Here is a 15,508-nt window from a genome sequence, read left to right as displayed (position 1 = left end):
GTGATGAAAATTTTTCAATAGTTGCTGGTTAGGATTCACTAAATATTAAAAAAATAGTTGTTTGAAATTATTTCAAGAATTTTTGAGAGCCTCCTTCATTACTTCTAATATTTGCAGAATTTTAAAATGATGATTTCAATTTACAACAATGAATTTGCGTAAGTGGCCTCATAGTTTTGATATAGGAAGCAATTTTTAACCCTGTGTCAATCAATGTGCCGAAAAATATTTAAAAAAACCTTATGATGAAACGTATTTTTAATGTATACAATACATCTTTATGCAATACAAATTTTGCCTAGCTCTTCAAGTTTTCCAATTACTTAGAAAAATCTAGTGGAGCTAGTGAAGTTCTGTCACGCACTGTGTAGCCAACTAGAGAGAATAGTAAATACATTTATCTAACTAACCAGTGTTGTTTTGCAAGAGTATTCATGATGTTGGCAAAGTAAAATTAAAAGAAAAAATAGATATTAATTCGTATAATTTCGCTTTATAAAATATATAAATCAATCTTGATGATGAGGTTCAATTTTACCTTCAAGCTTATTTCAAATATTTGGGACGGCTTGTAACATCAAGTTCACCTACAGTTATGTTTATTGGCTTGTACCATCATCTTGCGTTTCTAAACTATAGCTAACGACTAAATTAGAACCACATTTTGTCTAAATACCACAATATTCAAATCACCCTACATTTTTTCACCCCAAAACACCAAATGTCCTCACAGCGCGCGTATTTCCTGCTGCAAATTTAATTAAAGCTTTGTCGTACATAATGGCACCACCCTCGCTCGATTCACTTTACATCGAAAGTTTAATCATTTTGTAAGCATTCTTCAAGCGCCCACGACAAGCTGTCCCACAGAGTAGCCAGTGGTTCCCACTGCACATCGAAGAAAGTAGTAGCTTAGCGCCGTGCAGAGAAGCATGGAAATTGCTTGAGTTTTTAAGTGCTTTAATTTATGGCCCGTGGCATGATATGCATGCACGTGGTCTATGCGACATACATACGGTGGGGGTGGGAGCATACAAAGAGCCGTGCATCCTCCTGCCCATGTGTTGGGTGCATCCCGCCCAGAGGTGAAGCGGGCAAATCGTGCTAAAGTGTAAAATATGTTGCTCTTTGAAGCCGGTTGTATGGAATACTGGCAACTGTGTGAAGAAGGACAGGATTCTCCAACTTTATACAGTCTTGGGAAGTTTTTACCACACACACACACACACACGGCTGGATGGAATTTCTGATCCAAACAAAAACCAACCCGCCAATACTTATTAAGACAGAAGATTTCGATCGATTGAGATGTCATTCTGTTGGAGGAAACGAATCGATCAGGATAATTCTGTGCTCCTTTCTTCATAACATTCATCACTAACTCTATACAATAAAAAAATGTATCTACAAACTAAAAACTGGAACGAGATGTATCTATATCCTTTCAGTTTCCTGTCGCCGGAAACTACCAGCTAGGAGAAAATATGGCACATTCCCATACTTTGCTTGCTGTTCGTGGCCGTGAGCGCGTAGATGTAATGAAAAGCTAACAATTGACGGCAGCAAAAACTCAAAACAAAAGCTGTTTCCCACTGTTTTCCCGGGTGAAATCCCAAGCGTTGACCATACCGTACGATATGGCGCATAGTGAGTGAGAAAGAGAGAGAAAAATAGTCGGGTTTTTTTCTCTCTCTTTTACACGAATTTATTTACCATCTCCGTTCGACCAGGGTCGTTGGCGTTGTGATGAAGAATAGTGTGGTAAAGAATGTTGGCCAGTGTCTTAAAGTTTTCCACCCCACTGTCCCTCTTCGGTGGTAAATAATACAGCCAAGCGGTACACTACGGCTAACGCTGGTTGGGAAAAGGAAGCTGAACTCAAAGCAACGGAGAAGAATCTGAGTGAAATTCACCCCGAAGGGAGCGTCCTTACAAAAGAACTCCAGAACCTTCCTTTTTTCACGGAGACAACCCCAGTAGTTTGTTATTAATTTTCCCCCTGGTTGGTCGTTTACTATTTGGAAACAGCTATCCGTTGGTTAAACTTTTTCCGCATTTAAAGTGAAGCAGCCTTCCTTAGTTAAATATAGATCCACAAAAGTTTCCTTCTTCACCTAGGATAAGCTGCAACTAATCCGTAAAAATAGGACGACAACTTAACACCGTAACTTAGCTCGGCAAAGGTTTCTTTCCACGGCACACGAAACGTGCCAGCCGAAGACTTCATCGAGATTATAACGGCTTGAGCGAAAGGGCCCAAATACTCCCGGCCGAATGGGTGTGCATTCACAGGGTAAGCTTGTTTTTGCTAGCCTTTCCCAAGAAACTTTCGCCGAGATTAAATGCTTCCTCCCGCATTGTTTTGGGACATTCGGGGATTCGTGTTTTAGGGCTATCAATTTCAATTTTTCGGTAATTAAAATCTACACTCCATTATCCGCGCACTATCTTCTTCGCTAGGCGTGACGTGAAGCGTGACTCGTTTATTTCGTGCAGTGAGGGTGTTAAAAATTCAACTCTAAGTTAGGCGAATTTTGTGCAATAAAATGCCGAAACTGGCATCGAGATAATCAGAGCAATTTGGGGAAGGGTCTTATTGCCTGATACGTTCCATGCTTCCTTCTATTATTGATTTTTGTTCAATCAGCTTAAAATAAAGCTGTTCGATTTAAAAAAAAGTCCCAATTTCGTAAGATTTAATCAAATTCAATGATTGCCTAGATTTTGTTGCTCGTAGAGGGATTACTTACATTATTTCGATTGGCCGAATAACGCTCCAGTCGGTTTTGTAACGCTGTAACGTTACCAAATTGTAACGCTTTTTTTCTAAGTGTTCTACGTTGAATAAAAAAGGTTTTTAGGAATCATGCAGCTTGATTTACTTCTTTTTGAAAGTAAACTCAACATAAATTAAGCAAATTAAATATATTGTTAAGAAGAGAAGCTATAAAATTGCTTGACTAATAATATTAATATTAAATAGTTTTAAATTATTCTTGTTTAATGAAACACATTGGAGAATTATTCAAAACCATGCACATGATAGAAGAAATGAAAGGAAATCAGATGAATTACGAGCACCAATTTCAAGAAGCTAGGCACGCACCTACCAAATTCCATCGATACAAATGAACTGCATGGATGCGTGAGTGATGAAATGAGAGAAGAGTAGAAAAATAAACTAGTTAATGAGAGTTAGAGTGTTAGTAGGTATGATTTTATGTAGGCCAAAAGATATTTTACAGAAAATTAACAGAAGTATGGGTAAAAAAAACAAAGGGCGCTAAGATTATTAGGAATGTTAAGTACAGGGGTTTGCGGCGATTTTAGACGCTTTCCCATGATTTAGCGACACGGTTCCAGATATGTTTGTTCTATTTCCTTTATTTTTTTTCTTGTCCCAAGTTGGGTTTCCCCATATATTTCCTATGTTTTTTTTATTTTGTCCTGCAAATTTTTTTACGTGATAGAATGAATCATGTTAATATGGACTTGTACAGCCATGATTTGTAAACAAAATTTAAATAGAGAAACGATAGATCGTCTTGAATAGTCAGAGCCAAAAACCAAATCCGTAAAACATTACTTTTCATCAGATCATATCATCATCAGATCATCAGATACTAGTAAAATTTTATATTTTTTCATGCTATGTAGCTTTAGTCACATTGTGTTAAAATATCTTTACTTTTTATTTTCGCATGCTGCTCTACGGCCTCGACAGGTCTTGGCCTGCACTTATTTTCTTCTCTTGACTACAATTCATCTGGAGACCGATAGTCAGTCAGGAGGCCGATAGAGAGTGTACAGAGATCCGATCCAAACAGGATTCAATAGCCTGTGTGAAGAGGTGTCATTTATTTTTGCTGGCTGATATTTTTTTGTATATTAGAATCATATTCACACAGCGACTCTCACCGTCTTGGATAATATTCAAACATAAATAATAGAAATAATAACATATTTTCTTATCATTGGTAAATGAAACCAATAACTCATGGGAACGCGTTGAAAAACCTCGGATCGAAATCAAATGCCGAGACATAAACAAATACATGGGAATGCGTAAAAAAAATCGGGACAAGAACAAACATGTCTGAAAATGTGTCAAAAACCCTCCGGAATGCCCTGTAAAAAGCATTGATGCGTATTTAGACAAGGTCAACGTTCAAAACTTAACAAATTAATTTGAGGATAAGGAATCCGTGCTGGGGTGCGTGCAGGAAAAGCTCGTCACTATTATTTGCAGATTTTTTTCACCATTGTTCACAAGAATCGGGCTCATTCCATCCATCACAGATAGCAACGATAGTTCGACACGAAGCGGTCGGTGTGATGGAATGTCACACCCATAAAGAAAAGCCATAATTTTGTGCACTGAAATCGCATGAGCCTATGTTTTATGGTTCGTGTCAAAAGAGCTCGACATTCAGGAAACAATAAGCTGCGACCCAGCACCATTGGCAGACCCCCCTGGGCTCGGTTAAACCACAGACAAATCATCGTTAATCCATAAATCACCGAACGAATGCCGATTACAGGGAAGTGGGTTCGTTCGAAACGAAGCTTATAAGTGATATCAACCGCATGAGCGCATGTCCTGGTGGTGCAAATTCATAATTTGTATACGCTTCAAGGAACGCCTCGAGTTTCGTCCCTGGTTCCCTTTGTCCCTGGCCAGTAGTAGTAGTAGGCTGCTTTTTTCTTTTGTCCAGCTACCAACCACTTGCACACATACTGCCGATACAGACCGGAACCGTTGCTGACGGTGATGACTTTGCAAATAAAATCATTTTCACCCGTTTGCAGCGTTCTGTGATTGAGTGGAACACTCGGATGCAAAAAGGGGAAAGCATTACCTTTTTTTTCTGTGCCGCCGGTTAGGCATGAGAACGTATGACAAAGTATCCGTTCGAGAAGTGATCGAACCAAACGGGTAGCCCTTTTGTCGATGCCAATTCCACCGGCGGGTCCGCTTCTTCCCTCATGATCAATTCAAAAACCGATGACAAAGTCATAAGGCGTAAAGAACGGATCTGCAAATGATAGAGCACAGAGCATTGCGAAAGACTATTCATGCGTATTAAATGATTTTATACCGCAGGCACTGCAGCATTGGAAGTGCCCCAATGCTTGCGAGGATTATGTATTCCATTTCTCGTTCTAAAAGCATTTTGATACCTTCCTGGGGCCCAGGTTGGATTTGCTCCGTGTGCTTGAGGATGGTGACATTGGATTGAGGGTTTTCCATTCACTCATTTGATGTGAAGCGTGAGCTACTACACTTGGGTGATTGGTATGGGGAAAAAAACAAGGGAAACTTATTTAGAAAGCTTTATGGAAGAGTCTTGCTAGTAAAGTTACATTCTTCGATTATTTAGTGAAAACTGGACTTCAAAATTAAATCATCACATTCCCCTCTTGAAAGGATTAAAATTTAATTTAGTGAACTATAAACAAATGTGGAAGCTGATTGAAAACCCCAAAGCACATTCATCAGCATGACTTAAATAAAGGAATTAAAAGCCTTTTCTAAGAAATTTTTCATCTTCAGGATATGTGTCAAAATGGAGAATTCATGGTGATGATAATGATGAAAAGTCCCAACTCTTACCCCAACACAGGTTTGAGAAGGACGGAATTATCTTTACGATATTTTCACTCCGATATTTAAGCTCATCAGTAAAAGTAAAAATCTACGAGTAAGTGGTGGCATCGACTAGCATTTTGAAGAGTCCACCGAATGACGCGTCTAAGCTGACCAACATGCTTCCACCGAGAAAACCGGGTCACATTTCGTATCAATGCTACTCCTAGGTATTCTTTACATAATAAACCGAGAACCATTGACTGGAACTGGTTCACTACATTTAAGAACACCACTGCGACTTGCATAAGGCCAGTTTCCCTAATAACAACGAGTGGAATCAGGGACTGCCTTCCGAAGTAGGAAAATCTACTGTATCTGAAATTAGCCACGTATATTCATCAATATATGAATCTTACTGTGGCTTTTCAGATTGAGCGCTAGCTCTTCAAAATGATATCAATCATTCCACTTTTGCGCGTGCGTGTCTCAAACTTGTGTTATCGAATTCTTTTTTTTTAATCTAATTTATCCAAATTTTTAAGAAACAAAAATCTGATCATCATCATGTAGATCCTGATGACAACTGCAGCTACACATTAAAGAGTGACAGGGGACATCCTCACATATATAACATTACAAAGTTTGTTTAACAAATAAGGCACATCTGCGTTTGAAATCCTGCAAGTTACTCGCATTCTTAATTTCTCTGCGCAATCTGTTGTACTTTTGAATACCTTTGAACAACAAAGAGTTGTTATCGTGTAAGCTCGATGATATAATGAGTTCGGAACTACGGGCTCATCTGCGTTGCGTGTGCAGTCTACAGACATTCATTGTAGAATATCTAGCATAACAGTAGACCGCGTACGTCGACCACAGCTCAAGATTAACCTACCATAAAACGGTTTTGCAACCTTTGAAGCCTAGCAATTTGTCCCTTAATGCCGGGAAACAGAATCGACGAGCAGCATGAGTGATTTATAGAGGTAAACTTTCCCAAAAAAACGAGATCGTTCGCCAGCCTACTTATCATTCCACACTTCTTAGCCACTTTAGTGATGACCCAGTCAATATAAGCATGGATCTTATACTTGTTATCTAAAATAACCCCTAAGCATTTAACCTGGTGAGTCCTCTCGATTCTTTCCGTATTGATAACGATGGCGAATTATTCAATTGAGTCTCTGATTTCGAGTGTCTGTCCAAAAAACCCTCCTACTCATATTGCTCTAGAAACGCGACTAAGAGGATTTCATCTGTTTTGGACACAGTCCATGTCTCAAAGGCATATATGAGTATTAGGACTATAAATGTAGCGACAGGTGTTTCCAGTGGAGACGTTTCCTCAGGCGCTAGTATGACCTGTTGGCAGCCAGTGTGCTAGTATGACCTGGTGGCAGCCTCGATGTTATGGATGCTGACTATTGCCCCAAGATAGGAGATGTTCTGGACAGCGACAAGATGTCACTAAGCCAACTGGACGTGTCATTTAGCAATTTTAGCTATGCGATTAATCTTTACTGTATTATTTCCACTTGACATCATACGCTGTGGATCAACTCCCACCAAACCCACCTCATTTGATTTCCATAAAATAATCAATTAACATCACCATCGGCATCATATGCTCAACTGCTCGTACAGTAGAATCCACGGCTGCGGTTGCGTGTTGGCGGACCCATCCATTCCATATTCTATCCCATTAAAATGGAACAACCGACCAGGGAAGGGTGGATTCGGTCGTTGCGTTGAGTCTCCCTCTCCCTAGGGGGGCGGTTGCTGCTACGGTTTCAATATCGATCACCAAAGTTTGGCATGTTTGCACGTTTTTGGCAAACAAACGCGCACAATCCATAACTCAATACCGTTGGCAGCCGCGGGTGAGGTTAGTATGAAAATTGAGATAAAAATACCTTACTGCATAGTTCAATAAATGAGCAAAACTCATTCCCGTCGCTATTCTGGTGCGGAGGGGGCAGTCGCAGTTCTCGTGATTGCAATTTCATTTTTGCTTTGCATCAAACAGCACGTTTCGGTTGGATTATGCATACCTACTGCTTGATTGTTTGTCAATATTCGGGGTTTTAATTTAAATGACATTAAACCGATTCCAAAAAGATGATTAAACCACCGAAAGCAATTAAAACAAGGATTGCGTTTCCAGAATATGGTATTCGACTCGATCATTATTTCGAATAGTAAACCAAACAAAAAAACAGACATCTTCCCACATTCCAATCATGAGCAAACACAGGAACGGTCGGAATTGGTCTGCATTTTATTGTGCAATTAAATTAAAGCATTTGTCCTTGGAGAACCCACTTTCCGTGGAGACTTCGTTACGAGCCGTGAGTGTTCGTTCCCGCTGAACGAAGAACGCTGGAAGCAAGGTTGAGCAAGGATGATGAAACTGTACAGTAAGGTCAACGGGTGGGTGCTAAATGCGAAAATTATCCTTCAAAAGAACACAAAGGACGTAGAAAGGTGAGGGAGCGGAAACAGTCCAAAACAAGAGCAATATAACACAATAAATCAAACTATTATCCCTTCCCCAGGTAATCCCGCAAGATCCTCCGAGTACTGCTGTCCGTAGCGATACTTACTTCTTGCGCGCTTCTCAATCTGCCGTAGCAACCGAAGGTAATCGGCATACTGGGCCTTCTCCTCGTCGAAGGTCCCGGACGACGTTTCGTTGCCACCGATCGCACGGTTGATGGAGGTGATCGCCATCGAGCAGTCGGTAAAGCCGAGGCCAGACTTCTCGTCCCACTCGTGGTACAGGTACGCCTGGATCGTCCAGTTGTAGTGCCGGTGCATCTCGCGCATCATCAGCCCGAACGCGTGGTAGTTGCCCATCATGCGCGTCAGCGTCGGATAGTTGGGCACTTTGAGCGTGAATGCTTCCGTAAGCCCGCCGGACGTTATCAGCGGGATGCCCCAGACGGAGCAGTAGCGAGCGATCGGTGCTATCACGTAATCACATATCGGACCAATAAACACGTCTAGCGGATCATCATCACCATGGATGGAGCAGGAAAGAAATGTACGAAATATTGTAGAGATTTCAAGTGTTAACACTGCCGTGAGAATAACGCCTGTTACAGGAATCAAACCGATCGCCATTTGGTAATAAGAAAACATCTCAAGAAGCGAGAAAAGCAATGAAGAGAATGTGCTCCGTAAAGGGACAATGTGGCTAAATAGTTTCATTATCAAAAATGGAGTTACCCGAGCACGAAGGTTGTCTGTGAGCGTTACGCATGCGGGTAGTCTGCATATAAGCTACCAGAGCTCCGAATTCCATGATCTAAAAACAGATCCTTTCGGATCTCCCGCCATTGACCATGAGACGAGATAAGTTGGCAGTAAATAGGACAAAAATAGCACGGTCCCATAAATTTCTGTTCCCCGCTTCTTCGGCCCAAGAATAGATCTCCAAATGCGGGTGCGGGTTTAAACAGTAGCCAACTCTTAATTGAACCCTTACGGATAGAATTTTTAATGCATATGCAAGGCAACCAAAACCAAAAGCGACACCGAAGGACACCTGGATGTGGCCGGACTGTCCCACGGGATCGTACGCTCATTAGCGTCCCGAACCAAAGATGGTTTGCTGACCACCGTTTAAGAGAGAGTGAGTGCAGAATTTATGTGATGACAGGAATGCGTTACGTTGGGAATGCGTAATTTATTTCAATGACACTTTTAGGTGGCCTCTTGTTTTTTCTGCCGTCTTCGTTGATAAGCTCAAAGAGAACGTAATCGCCGTACGCCATCGTCTGTACTAGGGAAGCCGTGTACACATCGGCTCGGTACACGTGAAAGTGAGGAGAAAGTATTACTGGCACGCCAAAAGGCACTTAGTTGGTGGCGTGCACAAAACAAAGGCACAGTGGAATAGAGATGATTTCCGGCGGGTACAATCTTGTCCAGATAGTGGAAAGGAACAAAAAAGCGTTTTGCGAAAGGACATCCAGCTATCCAGGTCCGTAATTTACAGCCATGTTTTTCCACCTTCCCAGATCCCAAAGAAGGGTCTTAAGATCTTAAGACACACTCTCGAGTGTGTCCGGACTCTGCATTAACAGAGCAAATCGAGTAGCAGTCACAATCTCAAATCTCGCCCAATATCGCCCAGTCAATTGTCGTGGCTTTCGTCGTTACTGTCCCTGTTGTATGTTTCGAGTCGAGGGCGAACGGCAGGCAAAAGGATCGCAATTAATGGAAGTTGCGAAACGCTAAAGTGCTTGAAGAAAGGCTTAAAAAGTGCACAACTGTCACAGGTATCCTTGGTGAAGAGATACGACCTGGAGTCATATTCTTGTTGCAGAACTAACGAGCCCGGGGACGGCGTCGGTCGGTCGGCAGATGCGAGAAAAGCAGTTCGTTTTTGGACAGTTGCTTATCTGCGGCATGTGTGTGTGTGGGAAGCTAGTGAAAGTAAGCGAGTTATATAATGGTGGCCGGAGATCTGGGTCTGGACGTGAGAAAGGACCAAAACCACTCATCTAGTTGTAGTGTCTTTTAGGGGACTTTGAGGACATGAAGTTGGACTTCCAATAATTGAAATACATTCTTCCAAATAGGACTTCTTTTTATACAAATTTAATCAATTCTATCTTTGAATAAATACTAAAAGGAGACTCCAGAGACCCTTCTTCAAGAAAAAATATCCTCGACAATGATCATGAGAGCAAGACGAAGAATGCAAATCGCTTGGAAGGAGGAAAAAAAAAAACATGAACCAACCAACTACAGCAACCTGATGTATATGGTGGCCTTTCGTAACTTAACCTTCCGTCTGACTCTGTCACCTTTCACTTTCGCCATACTATCAATGTCTGGGACGCGCCACGCAAGGTGGTCCAGAGGCACCAAAGACCAGCGCAGCAGTTGCACGACCTGTTGCACGATGGGCTGAGAAAAGACGGTGTTGGGGGGTTGTTTTGCTTTATGTTCTCTCTCCTTTGACCCAACCGGGATGGGAATGTGGTTCGGCTTTTATTTTCACATGCTACCGAACATGCTACTCGAATGCTGCTTGTAGGAATGTTTGGGGCGCATCCAAACACAGCCGCGAGCGGCCGTTGTTTTGGGTCTTTCTCAGCCGGCGCAACAGCTGAGCAAGCCCCTCGTGTGAACAAGGGCACGCCGGCAATCGTAGGTGTGAGAGCAAGCGAGACAGTTTGCTCTAGCCGAAGTAAAAATAAACGATTCTGGCATAGGTCTCACAGGTAAGCCGATGGAACGTAGGTGTTGGACGGCACGAATGGGAAGTGGTGACAATTTTCCAATGTCCAAACGGACATCAACACCATTATTACGTTATGAAAATTTGTTTTACTTTTTTATTTTTAAAGGGCGGCATGCTAAGCAAGATTAGATGGCACGTCGGTCAAGGTGTAATTAACAAGGGTTGCACAAGCGAGCGGACACTAATGGTGACCGCGAGGCGTGAAGAGATCGTGTAGGATTATATATTTTTCCAACAAGGAAAAACAATCTCTAGGTCACTGTTTCAAGCATAAAGCGAACCTATTTTTTCCATTTCTTTTGGTTTGTAATAATAATAAAAAAAAAATCACAGTCTTGCATCATGCGCTCGAAAACGACCATTTTCTTCACATTTCACCGGTGGACACAATCAATCAATTTGCCTTGAAATATTAAGCACCACGCTCGCAGATTGATTGGCTCACCTTCTCTTCAGAAGCGATTTGTCAAAATGGATTTTAGCGGATCGCCGCTTGCTGACAAATCACCGCCATCGGCCATTTTGCTATTTTTGCTATGTCGCTAGTAAACTTCCCTTCTCCAAAGCGGGCTGAACAGCAAGCCTTAGACAAAGGCTTAGGACGATTGATCCGGGCAAAAATGTTGAGTCTCATTAATGTATGGGAAGACACAGCTCCCAACAGCCGAGAGCCCGCCCGCCTCGCGAACTGTCAAGTGAACGAAACGCTTGATTTATTGTAAATCAATTGCCAACATTCTGTCTCACTCGGGTGTCTCGGTAGTAGTACATTCGGGAGTAGATTAGTTCGGCCTCGTTTGACATGATGTATATCGAAAACGGTCTGCCAACGGGAAGCTTTAGGTAGTGTTAAGAAGCTCGGATGGAGTGCTTCAAGCTATCCGTACCACCGTAAACGCAATCACCCATCAGATTAGCTTGCCGGGCAGGAATGTAAACGCCAAGGTCAATGGAAATGTCCATTAATATGTTAATTTTAGAACAATACTTCATCGAAATTATGCTGAGCGGTCAGCAACAAAGCGGCCGCACGACAGTGGTCGCTTATTATGTTTGCTTGATTTTAATGTAGCGTTAAACCACACACACACACACAACCGGTTTGCGACCGACCGACGTTTACGGGAGCAGGAAGTTGTTTAACAAACATTAGATCCGCTTAATTCATGTCGACTGTCGCGCGCTCTGATATCATTTTGGGAGTTGCCGAAATGATTGATTACACTCGTACGGCTCAACTAATCACAGTTTAGTGTAAGGAGATAGGTTCGTGGTCAGAAATGCCCTTCTAATTAGAGTCCTATTGTTGGTAGGGTATGCTAAGGGCGATAAAAATATACTCCCACAAGGCAGCCTCAAATAGGCGGGGAGAATCTAGAACCATTCTCGATTGGGGAGTTCCTTTGACGTGGTGGCGACCGCACCTAGTCTCACCCGGATGCTGGACTGATTATCCAGTCAAAGGTTCAAGTCAAGAACAGATATATGTGCGCCCTCCTAGCGATTCGATTTGATTCCTGGAACACGTATTCTACCGGCATTGCAGCTTTACCATCGATTCCCATCATTTTTCATCACCTGGTTTACGCTTAAGAAAGATATCGAACGCTCCGAGAGCACCGTAAGTGGACGAACACTGCGTATCGCGATGGTCAATTTCGATGCGAAGGTTCTGCAGCAAACCTCCCGGTGCGGTCACATTCCTTTTCGCCATCTCGATCACTGGCAGCACGGTGGACAGGATGCGAACGTCGCGCGGGTTGTTCGACTTTGCCGGTAGAAGTATGGCAAACTTGACGAAGTTCCCTTGCCCGTCGTCGATCACCCCACTGGTTCCAGTTTTCACACTGGCACCGTCATAATCACACCCTTGCACACTTGTCTGTCCACCGGCATTGCGCGAAGAACGATTCACTAGGCTGGCGTACACTGGTGACGCTGCCGCTATGGCACCTGTCAGCGTTGGAAGCGTTGGAGTGGGTTTGCTTCCATTGAGATTATTAGGGCTATCGATGCGTTGATGCCGGTAGCTGGTACGATTGCCGGTCGACACCTGTGCAGATGGGGAACTGTCGATAGATGCATACACAAGCGATGTCCTATCGTGTCCCGGGGAGGACGTAGCGAGTACGAAGAACAACATCACCATGCCACACCGCACCGCCGCACGCCGTCCCATATCGTTCGCTCTGGCAGACATGCTAGTACGGTGATGTGATACAATTGCCACTGCCGATTATGTTTTGCCACACGGTTAAACACTACATCATCACTACAAAGCTACATCACTAGTGCGCACTGGCCGCACCACACATCACACCCACCCACAGGGACAATGGCCGATAGAAAGCTGTTTTCCATCCGGTATCACTAACAAACACGCCACAGCGACACATCGCACACGATTATCAAAACAACATCATTATTTACATCCGATATGGCGATGCCATACTTTGGATTGGATACGCTGTTGCAACACTACACCTTAATCGGGGGGCGTCGGGCACCGTAAAAACGCTTCACTTACACACTAGACGCTTCCGCACTAGGAACGTTTATATCGTACGCTTCACTGCTTCACCGCACGCAACATCGAGACAGCTGATTCGATTTAGACGGCCCTTTTGGACCCACGCCGTCGTCACTGTTCTGCTCTGCTATCGGCGCTTGTCATTAACAATCGAGCTGCTGCTGCTGCTACTACTGTTGGATGGGTAGAAATAATACGATTATGGAAAAGTGTTTCGCTATTCCGGCGTTCCGAAACGGATGATTCGAATTTTACGACCGGTTACGGTTCGGTGACGCTATCGGCGGTCTCGACTTGCTTTGCTGGCTTGGATTTCCTGTTTTGCTTTTGCTCCCGTCGGGTTTGTAATCGAGTCTCTAACCCTAGCCGTTTGCCAAAAATCTCGCGCGTGTGATGTGAAACTCAGCGCCGATGCGAAGAGCAAATCAACTGTCAAAAACACTTATCAGTGGTAGCACCGGTATCGTTGGATGGCGAGTGAATTAGGGAACTAATGAAGTTAGGTTCTTTACAAGCTGTCTAGAATTTCGTGGTTCTTGCAGTGAAGAATCGTTCGTGTGGATTTATGATTAGCACAGCGTTAGTTTTCACGGTTTTGTTGGAATTTGCAGTATTTGTGGCGGTTGGTGGTACGTTCTGTATGTGGTTCTTTTGACTTCATTTAGGTAATTAACGGCTAAGAGAAGGTGTGTTACGCTAGATGTATAGCTTACAATGAATGAACCAGTTTCGCTATTCATTCATCGGAAACTGTCGAAGTTAATAATGTAACTTCAACATCGTAAAAATGGCCTCCTTGGTCCTAGAATTGCTTTCTATATTTGTTAATCGGTCTCAATAGGCCTTTTAATATTCTGAAGGAAGTATTGAGGATATAAACTTAGTAGAAATAATATAGGCAGTGAGAAGAGCTCATCACTTTTAAAATAGATTTTGAGCCTACCGAATTATTGCTCCGCCATTCGCTCTAATCCATCCAAGGTTGTTGGTGGAATCTTAACTAGACCGGAGACTATCCGGCTGTATAATAAAACAAAGTTTTAGGAATCCTCTTTCTCGACAGCCTTAACCCCTGTACGCCATTGAACCGTACCTGCCAAATAGCTCCCATCCGCTTGCTGCGCCAGACAGTGGCTGGACGCCACTGGAACCCTTCTCTATCAAGACACTAACAGCACCTTCTCGATCAGGCACTCCGGCATCTTCGCACACACAAGACTCCAGGGCAATCTCATGTGACGAGCGCGAGATAGCAAACAAAAAAAAAACCGGCGAGGTTTCGTAACCGTTTGACTGATTACCTTGCTGGCCACAGTGATGGGAGGTCACAAGAGTACAGCTTTATCGTCAACTTGATCCGCAAAAAAAAAAAAACAGCAAAAGCGAAAGAAAAGCGAATGAAACCGGCGTGCGAACCACTCATTTGCAAACGACAGTTGCTTAATTGAAACCGTTCGCTAACGATAGCGGGCGCGCGCGTTCGTCCCACCATCTCACGTTCCACACGGTGGTCAGCCAATATTTGCGGTTATGCATGCAGTTTTGTTTTTGATTTTCGACTTTCCAGAGGCGTTTTGGAGGTTTTTTGCCGGTACCGGTTTGAGGTTTTTTTTTTTGGCTGGATTCGATTATCTAATACGCCAGCTACGTATGGGTTTGTATGGTTGGGGTTGCCTCAAGAATTATTCTGATTGCCGGACGTAAAGTATAAACTATTTTACAAAACAGAAAGAAATTGCGCGAACAATTCCAAACCCCATTAAAGAAAGACGCGATGAAGACGCGTGCTTAATTATGCGGTATTTTTAATAAATGGCCGTCCGAAATGAGCGACAGCCAACCCCGGCAGGGTGTTTGTCAGTTCCGAAGTAACGCGTACCGACACCCTTTGGAGATGTAATCGACCAAGAAACTGTCAAAAGAATGTTTCGAAACACTTTCAATCGACACCGTCAAGGGCAGCATCTCTTCCCAATAAGAGTTTTTGCTGCCTGCTGCTGCCGGTTGCCACCAGTGCGTGTCGCTCACTCGCAGATTGATGAGCATATCTACGAGCTAGCTTACAGACAGCTTTACCAGTTGACCGTGAAGAAAGACAGTTTTGCTTTGCTTCCTCTTTTGATGGAGTGTTGTT

At 43.1% G+C, this 15,508-nt stretch overlaps 2 protein-coding genes across 3 annotated transcripts in view; both read right to left on the bottom strand.

The window, feature by feature from the left end:
- Positions 1-13,073, bottom strand: part of LOC118502767 (atrial natriuretic peptide receptor 1) — a 39,740-nt gene extending 26,667 nt beyond the window's left edge. The window contains exons 1-3 of one of the 2 annotated variants that reach the window (XM_036035356.1): positions 12,423-13,073; positions 8,194-8,592; positions 3,107-3,133 (exon numbers count right to left, since the gene is read on the bottom strand). In XM_036035356.1, the coding sequence (XP_035891249.1) occupies positions 3,107-3,133; positions 8,194-8,592; positions 12,423-13,044 (1,048 nt within the window). In that variant the 5' untranslated portion in view covers positions 13,045-13,073. The remainder of the gene's footprint in view (positions 1-3,106; positions 3,134-8,193; positions 8,593-12,422) is intronic. The other variant, XM_036035357.1, reaches the window with a different exon arrangement.
- Positions 13,074-13,474: 401 nt separating this feature from the next.
- Positions 13,475-15,508, bottom strand: part of LOC118502768 (atrial natriuretic peptide receptor 3) — a 66,464-nt gene continuing 64,430 nt past the window's right edge. The window contains exon 6 of the mRNA XM_036035358.1: positions 13,475-13,547. Within this exon, the coding sequence (XP_035891251.1) occupies positions 13,502-13,547 (46 nt within the window). The 3' untranslated portion in view covers positions 13,475-13,501. The remainder of the gene's footprint in view (positions 13,548-15,508) is intronic.

Source organism: Anopheles stephensi, chromosome 2, assembly GCF_013141755.1.
Source record: "Anopheles stephensi strain Indian chromosome 2, UCI_ANSTEP_V1.0, whole genome shotgun sequence".
Taxonomy (NCBI): Eukaryota; Metazoa; Arthropoda; class Insecta; order Diptera; family Culicidae; genus Anopheles; species Anopheles stephensi.
This window is presented reverse-complemented; position numbering and strand designations above follow the sequence as displayed.